At 39.9% G+C, this 11032-nt stretch overlaps 1 protein-coding gene across 4 annotated transcripts; it reads right to left on the bottom strand.

The window, feature by feature from the left end:
* Positions 1-3172: 3172 nt before the first annotated feature.
* dhrs7 (dehydrogenase/reductase (SDR family) member 7) lies at positions 3173-8805 on the bottom strand. Of its 4 annotated transcripts, XR_004019036.1 has the most exons (9): positions 8583-8805; positions 7689-7841; positions 7401-7507; positions 6929-7168; positions 6658-6780; positions 6342-6557; positions 3804-5035; positions 3658-3721; positions 3173-3559 (listed from the first exon to the last, which is right to left on the bottom strand). XR_004019036.1 is itself a non-coding variant. In XM_030718522.1 (7 exons), the coding sequence occupies exons 1-7, from the start codon at positions 8710-8712 to the stop codon at positions 4994-4996; spliced, it is 1011 nt and encodes a 336-aa protein (XP_030574382.1). In that variant the 5' UTR covers positions 8713-8805; the 3' UTR covers positions 3173-4993. The 4 variants fall into 4 exon arrangements, 1 of the variants encoding a protein (XP_030574382.1); XR_004019035.1 differs by having other exon boundaries at positions 3173-3721; XR_004019034.1 differs by having other exon boundaries at positions 3658-5035.
* Between the last annotated feature and the right edge of the window lie 2227 nt (positions 8806-11032).

Below are 11032 nucleotides of genomic sequence, written 5' to 3' on the forward strand. Positions count from 1 at the left end.
TCGCATACCACAGCTACATTTTCCTTCCGAAAGCGACAAAGGACTCCTATCAAAGAGTTAATCAAGTCAGGACCAGTCAATAGAACATCATTTAATGAAACTCCCCGAAACCTTGCTGAGCAATCAAAAACCACCCTCAACTTCTCCAGATTCTGCGAGTGGTATACACCATGATGCGGTATATACCACACTACTTCTCCCTCGCATAGTGGGGGGGCTAACTCTGCATTACCCCTTTTGAGGATTTCCTCCATAAAGGTCTGATAATGATCATAATACTGCTGATTAGCCCTTAGTTTCCTCTTCAAATGCTGTAAACGAGCAATAGCTACGCCCTTATTATTTGGCAATATGGGGGGTATATTACTCTTAAAGGGCAGGGGGAGCTCATAATGTCCATCCTCTCTTTGCCATATATTATCACGGAGAAGTTGTATAAAAAGCATATCCTCCTGAGAAACGCACTGATCTTTATAGGACTTCTCATTAAAGTCCGACTCAAGAACCTTAAGAATATCACTACCGGGTGGTGCGAACACCTCTCTTGCCGTAACTCGATGCACAAAGCTCTGATTTCCTTGCCGATCGAAATGTGGGTTGGAGGACCCGGTTATACTCCATCCGAGTACCGTTCTTTGCGCGAAGGGTTCGTTCTCACCCCCTCTAACAACCTCCAACGGTACCAATGCTGACGTACAATCATAACCCACAAGCAATCCAACTTCACATTCTTGCAATGGCAACAGCTTACCGGCCAAATGCTTCAAATGAGGCCACTGCAGAGCGGTACTATCAGTTGGAATATGAGATCTATCCACCGGAATAAAATCCCTCGAATAAACCTTAGGCAATTTAGTATAGGCTTCGGAATGAACTCCTCTAATTTGCAAACCATGTGAAATCCCACTTTTAATCACGGTGTCAACAGCTGTCATTGTGCTCAGTTTTAATTGTACTGGTTGCATATTTACATGTAACTTGCTAACTAAATCCTCCAAGATAAAGGTTGTATCACTCTGTGGGTCAAGTAAGGCATAAGTGAGCACCTCCCTACGTGGTTCTTCCACCGATGACAGGAACACTGGCACGATATTAGATGTGGAAGGAAGGCCCTTAGTCACAGCATGAGACGATACACTACGTACCTCCTGACCGGCGTCATCCACCCCTGGAGAGAGGTGTGGCTCCAGTGCTGTGGCAGACGAATTGTCACTCTCACTATGCAAACAGGTTGGATGACGCCGTCCACAAGTAGCACACGTGTGCCGCCTCCTGCAATTCCTCATAACGTGCCCCCCCCACAAACAACCAAAACAGAGTCGGTTCTCTCGAATAAAGGTTCTCTTATCATCAATTGTTTTCTCTGCGAAGATGGGACATCTTGCTACACTGTGCGTTTCATTTTCACAAACCAAACAAGATATTCTTGATTTAGAACCATTTGTTACATTTGTTTCAAAAGGGGGGGCATCACTTTGAGAGCTCGTATTAAAGGTACTGACTCGCTTTGACTTATCTTCCGCTGCCTTAGAGTTCAATAAGAAAGGGGAAACAATAGGATTGCATACAATACGGACCTCCTTTTGCAGGAAATCCACAAAATGCAAAAAGCCTGGATAATTACCGGATGCATCTAACTCATCAACAACAAACCTACCCCATTTACGTACAATCCACTCCGGTAACTTCTTAAGCAATTTATGATTTTCCTCACAATCGTTCAAAATGTCCAATCCCTTGACATAAGGCATAGCCTCAGCACACCCCTTTAAAAAATCCACAAAATCTCTAAGGGCCAAGGGATCATTTTCACTGATCCTAGGCCATTTCATAAGCCTTTCTCGGAGAGCTCTCTGGACGATAAATGGATTTCCATATCTCTCCTCTAACAATGTCCAAGCACTGTGATAGGCATCCTCAGAATTTCTATAAAAAAATCCCTCCACAGCCTTGCGTGCCTCCCCTACAAGGTAATGTTTCAAATATAACATTTTTTCACAGACTGGGAGGGGTTTCTTACCAATAAGAGTCATAAAGGAGATCTTCCAGTCAATAAATTTCAAGGGGTCCCCGGAAAAGGTTGCCAAGTCGGGGGGAGACAGGTGACACATGCTCAAGGAACCCGCAATGGCTTGAGCTAAGTCAGCTGTCTCCTGATTTTTAACTCCGATTAATGTCTGTTGAGATTGAAGCGGTACAACCCCTGAATTTGATGGATCCCCGATATCCTTCCCTTGGTGACTAGACCGGATATCTCCTTGATCACCCTTTTCTCCCTGATTCCTCAAACCGTCTTCTAAATCCCTATAAGCCCTCAAACGCGCCACTGCCACCTCCACATCATTTTCTGCTTCTATTTGTTTTAACCGCAGCTTCTCCTCCTCTTGTTTGAAACGCATTTCAACTTCCTTCTGTTTCATTTCAGCCAGCATCTTCGCTTCTTCTAATTTCCATTCATTCTCCAATTTGCACATTTTCATTTGTTGAGCTTGAATTTTTCTCACCGCCTTTGCCTGTTCCACCTTAACAGCGAACTCTGCCTCAGCCTCTGCTAATTTACTTGAAACCACTGAATGGGAGGAAGGAGGACAAGCTACCGACATTTCAGAAATCACAGTCTCTGTATCTGTACCTCCAAAAATGGACCCATACTCCCCTTTATTTAAGGTCATCCTCACTCGTTCTTTCTCCAATTCATCATTAAAAACTTCTTCAATAGTTTCCTTTCTTTTAACTACAAGTTCGCCGATTTCGGCGGTGAGAGAAACACAAGCATCCATTTTCTTAATAATGTCTGGTGTGGCAGTGCAGTTACGCCTGATGGGCTCATAGGACTGACATACTAAATCATAATTAGTTTTTAAATTCTGCTGGATTACATTAAGGTCATTCACTGTACAAAATCGCTTCAATTTCGTCCTGGAATCTCGAGCTGTTTGTTTCCACACATCATATTCCTTCATAAAAGACCTTTCATGTTGTTCGGCTCTCTCTCTACGCAGCTCCTGACCCTTCTCGGTCAAAACTCTTTGACGGGAGCTGGACCTGCTTGGTTGGTCGGCAGTATTATCTAGAACTTGATTTTTAACGGACATTTTACCTCATTTACCCTTTAGTTTACAATTTCCAAATTCACCAAACAATACTAAAATTCGACATTAAACCACAACAATAAACTACAAATATTTTAATCAATATAACTTTACCCTTCAACCCCAAAAAGGAGAAAAGGAATACATTATAAAACACATTCAAACCCTAAACATTAAGCACTTAATCATAGGCTTTATCACCAGTCTCTTATGTATCGCTACCCAGTTCGCTTGAACTAGAAGCGTAACAAATACCGTCCATTGGCTGAGCTCGCCGGTGCGCGAAAGGGGCGTACACTGGGCCGGACCGCCGTTATCAAATACTTGTGCAATAACGTTGATTTTCTTAGCTGAAGCCTTACTCTTCCGATGGTCGAGTTTTCACTGTAGCTGCCCCTGGGTCAATAAACGGGAGTCTCGACAGGTGCTTCAACTCTTTATTTCCACTTCATTGTGCACCGTGAAAACTTAAAAACAGATACAAAAAAAACAATTTATTTACAATACATCATCAACAGGAAACTTACAATTATCACAACAACTAAATCACAAAAGGCAAACGTACCTCGTTCCGTCACCGAGGGGTGCTATATTACGGATCATCTATAAGGCTGCCCGTCACCTTAAGACTAATAATAAACAATAAAATCCTTAAATACAATCCATACAATTCAAAAGAAACGAAGATAAAAATTCAAACCGACAACTCACCAAGCAAACATCCAACAAGGAAAAAGAAGCCACGGGGAAACCGGACACCACGCCACACCAAACAAACGAAAATGAGGCAACGCATGCCAACAGAAAGCAGGTGAGGGCCATAAAACCTAATTCCCTTTTGCTGGTCCTTCACCTCCTCTCCACCACACACACCGCCTCCTGTGGCCACTCCAAGACAATTCGGTGTCAATTACAATCTTTGACGACCCTTTTTTAAGTACGAGTTCATTTTGACTACACTAAGAAGGCAGGAATGGATCTCCATTTGGCCCATATGCTGATATCCAGCATGCCACAGAGAATAACTGAGGTTATGAAGAATAAGGGTCAATACTCTGCATCAATTTGATTTACCAGAAAAGGTCTTTGTAACTTAAGATGAAATGATCATGGTTGTTCTTCTCTATATCATAGAAACACGTAAAAATAATAACTTAAAGAAAAATTGAAGCAGCAAAGTGTATGAAACAAACTTTGTGCCACTCCCAAACTTTTAGGCCATGACTGTACAGTGTTACACAGAAACGGGTGACTTTCTAACACTGACCATGATTTAGAAAATAATTCCTATTTCGAAACAAAGCTGGAAAGTTGTCAAACGTACTCTCACCACATTAAAATGCAATTCCAGGGCCTGTACAAAACAGCAACACTATTAAGAACTTTATTACAGACAGTGAGTTATACTCATGAAGTCTGTGAGTATGAGTGACCAACTAATCTGAGAAGTTATGATTGGGGGGCAACCCCTGATAAACCTGGTGAGCAACCAGACAGTGTAATTCCAAATATTCCCAAGAAAAGATCAGTGAAAGAGTAACCTCACAAGGATAGGAATACTTCGGCACTATTCCGGTGCCTGGACTTTGGGGAAAGGCTTGTCTGCAACTTTTCACAGATTAAAATTTATTAAATTTATTTAAAGTAAACTTTGTTAGGCATTGAAAAGGTCATTCAAATCTGTAATCATGCTTTGGGCCTTGTGTCATCTATTTATGAAGGTTATGCATCACATTAAAAATTTGAAAAAAAATATTAAATACATTAGAGATGGAAAGAGAGCACTGAGCTTATAAATGTCCTTAAATTCTTCCTTCTGGGCGGAAAAAAAAAAAAAAATTCAGAATCCAAAGTCCAACGTTAGCAATGCAATGAAGTGTTTCTTCTTGAGGACACGGCTTTCAGGAGGTCTTTGGTTTAGTGAAGTATGCAGAGTCTGCATCCTGCAAAGGAAAAAGTCTGTCAGCACTGATTTTGTACTTTCCTGAATGGAATCAAAATAATTAAAAATATCTTATTCTGGAAGCAAAAATGTCTGAATTTACATGCTGTTAATTTTTGTTAATATCTACTACATCTTAATAAATCTCAGTGTAGTAATAAGATGACATTCTTTAAAGGAATGTCACAAAGCTCAAATCATCTCAAATTGGTTTCCTGAACATGACAATGAGTTCCCTGTCCTTAAATGGCCTCCACAGTCACCAGATCTCAAGCCAATAGAGCACCTTTGGGATGTGATGGAATGGGAGATTCACATGATGGATGTGCAGCCAACACATCTGCAGCAACTGTGCGATGCTATCATGTCAACATGGATCAAAATCTCTAAGGAATGTTTCAATGATGAATCTGTGCCATAAAGAATTAAAGCAATGCGGAAGGCAAAAGGGAGTCCAACCTGACAGTAGCAAGATGTACCTAATAAAGTGGCTAGTGGTTGAAATGCTCACACAGTGAGAACCATCAGCATTCAAGCTAGCTCCCTATAAGCTGAGCTTTCATTATGCATTATACCAACACACACAACCCCAGGACAGAGCTTCTGTTATCCTGGTAGCTATTTGGAGCTAAATATGGCCACTTCTGGCAAAAACAAAACAAAACAAAAAAGATCTAACATACTAGCATCAAAAGTGGTAATGTTGATGCTTCAGAATGCAGAGTCCAGAAACCAATGAGTGACTCACAATTGCCTCAGTGATCTTTTACAAAGTCTCAGTTGTATGTAAAATACCCAAGCTCAGCCATGAAAATAACATGTTTTCAGCCAAGTCTCTACGGCCTCCTTCATAACATGATTTTTTTTCCTTATTTGCCTGTTTATTAGGATGAAAGTTGGGGATGTGAACGCTTTGACTGACAGGTGTGCAGACATAAGGAGCTGAACTGGACCTCTTAGCTGTGTTTGTGCTGCTGGTGTCCTTTGGAAGAGTTTTTTAAATTACAGTTAATATCAGACAGTTAATATGACCTGCTATTATGTACAGCTCATCTATGCATTAGTTCTGGTGAGTGAAGGTCTAGTATTTTATTAGTCTGTTACTTAGCACTAACTAGCGAGTTACTAACCAAACCTGCTTATGTTAGCTAACAGCATTCCCCTTTGGCTAAATAGGTTTACTTCTGGCTCAAAAAACAAAAAACACAACATGGCTCAAAATACAGGGTCCAGAATCTGGTGATTACATCTATCTTTTATGTACAGCATATGTATATAAATTATAAATTTGGAAGTTATGCACCTACCAGACCAGCTTTAAAATTCTGCACTCTCTTTCTTCCCAACAGGTCTGTGATGGCCCAGGCGAATGTGGGCGCATACTGCCACGCATAGTAAAACAGGAGGAAGGGCTGCTGTGCAATCCACATTTCCTTGACACCATTGGCAATTCCCACTAGCATTAAACGCACACAGCGACTTGTTGACATTTTGTGTTCCTGGCTTCCAACTGTTGCCACAGGCTTGAAGTAAAGGAAGGAAAAAGGGTTACTCAAAGCAAAGCTTCTTAAAAAGTCATTATGTCACTAATTTGAAATAAAAACAGCAAATGAAATGCATCACCTTGTTCAGTTCCTCTGTGAAGACATTGCTGACGATTTGTGATTGGACTGGCCCTGGACACACTGTGCTAATTAGTATTTTTGGATAGTCAGCCAGCTCAGTTCGAAGAGAATTGAAAAAGCCCTGTGGACAATACAGCAACACTACTTACACAGGCGGGGCAGGTCACAGTTTTTGTTTTTCTTTTTTCCACCATATATAACTAATGGAAAGTTTAGATGAGATCCAGAAACATTAAATGGCATTACAAAAATTCAAGAAATCCCTTCACCTGAAGAGCATGTTTGCTCGCAGAGTATCCTGTTGCAAGAGGCGCCCCAGCGAGGCCAACTAGGCTGCTGACAGTAACGATGCTCCCACTGCCGCGCTGCGTCATGTGAGGCAGCACCTGCTTGGTTATAGAGACCGTACCTAAGAAGTTGAGCTCCATCAAGGCCTGGTACACATCCACATTGGTTTCCAAGAACAAGGAGCGCTGACTTCGGCCACCATTGTTAATGAGGATATCAATCTAATGAGGAATGGAAAAAAGACGATTTGAAAACTAACTAATTTAATCTGCAATACAGGAACATAAAACTTGAACTCGGTCATTGTTTGATTTGTACACAGTGTCGTGAAAATAAAAACTATACGACAACAAAAAAAAAAAAAAGCAAATTGGTGGTTTGAAGACAGCGTCTTTCAAATAAAAATAAGTATTAATGTGGTAATGAAACTAAGAACAACTGCAGTGGTCTTACATGTCCAAAGTAGTGAATTGCTGTTTTTGCTTTTTCCTCATGCGATGTCCTCTCCAGCAAATCAAGTGGAAGAACAAGAATATCCTCATCTTTAAGGTCGGAGTTCTCTTGAATAGCAAAGGATAAAAATAATTCAGCAGGTCTCAAGTGAGTAAGGCTGAATTTAAATCAAGCTAACGCTCTATATGCTGTGCAGTTTGGCACCTGAACTGACTGATGAGTTTAAGTTAAAGTCTGAATGCTGAGTGGGATTTCTTTTTGTTAGCTCATACTTTTAATTTATCTCACCTAGGCAGTGATGTTTCACTCTGTTTAGCTCATTCTCACGGCGAGCAGAAAGGATGAGACGGGAGCCACACTTTGCCAGCTGGTAGGCCAGCTCTTCTCCAATACCACTGGAGGCTCCAGTGATCCACACCACCAGCCCTTTCAGCTTTCTCTCTGGTTGACACAAACCACAACAGTCAACAGTTTTCCTGGAAAAATGCAGATTCCTTTTGCAACAATGTTTTGCAAGTTAGCAACAGAGGAGTCATAAGGATTGGCTAATTTATTATTTTTTTAACTGAAAGATTAAACACAGCACACATCCTATCCCCTTACTTACACCAAAAAAAATACTGTGTCTTTTTCACGGAAGACATTTTGATTAGTCAAAGAGGGGAAAGCACAGGTGTAAATAGGCTGAACTTGATTTAGAGTTATTTTGAATAAAATAACCCAAAATATGATCTTTGCGTCCCCCCCCCCAAATATACAAAACATTAACACCTTTTTACGTCACGCCTGTTTTTTTTTTGGCTGATGCATTTCCTGTACCTTTACACTTGGATAATTTTATATTTAGTACTTATTTGCAGTAACTGCAACAGAGCTGATAGTGCTGTTCAAAGTACTAAGAGCACTAGTGGGCACTGATAGGAAACTGTTTCAGTGCAAAAAAGTCAAAGACTTGAAGTTGACTTTTTTCAACCATGTGGAGCTATAATTACGTCTATTACTTATTAATACTTACTCAATTGTAATTGCATATCTATATTATGTGGTTAACTGTGTTCTTTGACAGGCCACACAGTCCAAAGACTCAACAGAGTGATAAAGAGTGCTTCTCCTGTCACAGGACGGATTCCCTTCGTTACAAACAAGGTCAGGACCATATAGGGCGTGTTTCCATTTACTCACCTGGCCTGTACCCTGCCAGACTTGCCCACAGCAGAGTGAAGTCCGCATCCGCGAAAATGAAACACAGTAAGTGGATGAGTAAATAAAGTGGTATAAACCAGGTCAGAGCTGACACAATGCAGCAGTCCATTTCATGAAAGCGAATTGGCTACGCTACACACACACACACACACACACACTCCTCTCTGAAGTAGCTACAAACAAAACAAAGCTCCAGCTAAAGGATTTTTCACGTCACTTCCTCTTTAAGATTTTCAAAATTAAACCTTCGTAACTAAACGAGCTCCTTTCAGGTTACGTAACACTACAACAGCCAGCTTTTGCAATAACGGACCACAGTTGTTACACAGTGTCCCACAGAAACCTGGCGATTCTCCAAAGGTGATTGTTCTTTAGAAAAATGCCCTGAATTTTTAGAGCAGAGATCGAAAATCAGAACAAGTCAGCAGCAAATAAAACACCCTCTAATGAAACAGGAGGGAGATATGTATCCAGTGCCTCTAACATTGCAGTAATACAAGTGAATACAAGCTTTCCCACTATGGTGATTTGTTACATTAAGGATGTAGAGTTCTGCATTTTGTATTTCCTGTTTAAAGCAACCAGTATCAGATTTTTTCCCTTCTTTTGATCACTGGCCCTGATGCTGCACAGACTTGCATAATGTAAAAGCAGTGCTCTTGACTAGTTTGACTAACTGGGGAAAGTGTTATTTTCTTGTTGGATTTTGCTGGGTTTAGCAACACTCCAATCGGAGCACAGGGTGGTTATTTTACTGGCTGATTCCAGTACAGGTAGACATGGTATACTTTTTCATATCACTAAATACATTAAGCTGGTCAATACATTAGAAATAAATATATGTCTAAAATACATATGTATTGTAAATTTGGGGGGTGGGGTTTAAACCAGGAAATATCAGTTCAAATAAGGAGCCTAAGCACATCAGACACATTTCACAACTCATTTACATTTTGAAGTCCTTTTTATAATTTAGATGTATTTTAATCTTTTTCGGATTATCCCTTTTTCCCCCAAACAAGTCATTTAGAGTAAATGGATCATGGCATGCTGCTCTGAGGCACGTATTACTCACTTCCTCTCGATTACCTCTTAATTCTTGAGACCCCTGCATCCATGTGAATACTGTGCTCAGTCAAAGCACTGTCATCCATTAAAGCTGCAGCGATGATAAGGAGGCTAAGCAGTTCAGCTGGGCTAAAGGGCATTTAAGATAAGATACTGAAGTATTTATTCAAAAGGGAAAATTATGTTGGAGCATCTGTAACCTAAAACAGAATTGCTTAAATCAAATAGAATAGCTCAATAAGACAAAATACAACATGACAAAACAAAATAACTTTAAGGTAAAATAGCTATAAGGTAAAGGAGAAAGGAGTTCACTTAAACAGAAAAAAAGTGATGCAAAACAAAATAAAAGAGCTCAATAAATAAGAATTAACAGGATGATTAACAACTGATTATACAATAAGTAGCTCAGTAAGTAAAAATTATGTCATCTCAAAGAACCTTTGAGGCTTGGCCTGAAGGTGATCTGTTCCAAATATGCCCAGTAAAAATTTGTAAACTTTTTTTTTTTTTTTTAGAAAATTCATTTCTGTAGTAAATTCAGTATGATAGAGACTGACATCAAAGAATCATTCAGTGAATCAGCCTCACTTATGTTTCTACTGTACAATAGGGAAACATGATGTGGGAAGTTTTACTGGAACTCTCTTTTTGTTGACTCCAACTGGCAGGCAGTGTGGCTTCTTCCTTTCAGATACTGTATTAAAAACAAAATGAAGAAGGTTGGTGTGACAGAGGAGGATGCCAGGGAGTGGGTGCGATGGAGGCAAATGATCCACTGTGGTGACCCTTAAAGGGATCAGCTGAAGGAAGAAGACTAATTTGTTTTACGGTTGCACATACTGTAGAGTATAACTTTTTGAAAAGACCTCGAGAATTACATTTAATAACTAAACAAAAAGGCTAATCATCTATTTTAAATGGAAAAGAAAATTTATGCACGCCTGTTAACCCTTTTGTCTCATTAGCCATTTTCACATTCATAGAGTGAAAACTGCCAACCCTATTTTTTTTTTATTGTTTTTGATTCATACTGACTATTACTTTGTCTCTCTTTGAAATTCATAACCCATAAGAAAATCATGTCCATAGCTAAAATGTGTTAACTCTAACTAGGTATACTGTGTATATGTAGCCTATTATTGTATAATTTGCTGTAGAATGTGCTGACAGCTGTAGATTGTTAAAAATAAATAAGCCATATGATTCAAAGTGCATAAACGTACCTCTAATTCGTCCTATTGGTAGCGCTGGAGGGCAACAAATAAATAAATAATCAATCAGGGAATGGTCACTAACATCTGTACCATATTTCGCACGTTTTGCCATATGGTTCAAGGGGCTTCTACAGACTGAAATGA

This window comes from Archocentrus centrarchus, chromosome 22 (genome assembly GCF_007364275.1).
Source record: "Archocentrus centrarchus isolate MPI-CPG fArcCen1 chromosome 22, fArcCen1, whole genome shotgun sequence".
Classification (NCBI taxonomy): Eukaryota; Metazoa; Chordata; class Actinopteri; order Cichliformes; family Cichlidae; genus Archocentrus; species Archocentrus centrarchus.

Bases quoted from the DNA above. Each gene is read 5' to 3' on its own strand.
- dhrs7 (XM_030718522.1), bottom strand. From the start codon at position 8,712: ATGGACTGCTGCATTGTGTCAGCTCTGACCTGGTTTATACCACTTTAT. The intron at 7,842-8,582 runs GTGAGTAAATGG...TGTGTCAACCAG, and splicing joins TCTGGCAGGGTACAGGCCAG to AGAGAAAGCTGAAAGGGCTG. The intron at 7,169-7,400 runs GTAAGACCACTG...ATTCCTCATTAG, and splicing joins CAATTCACTACTTTGGACAT to ATTGATATCCTCATTAACAA.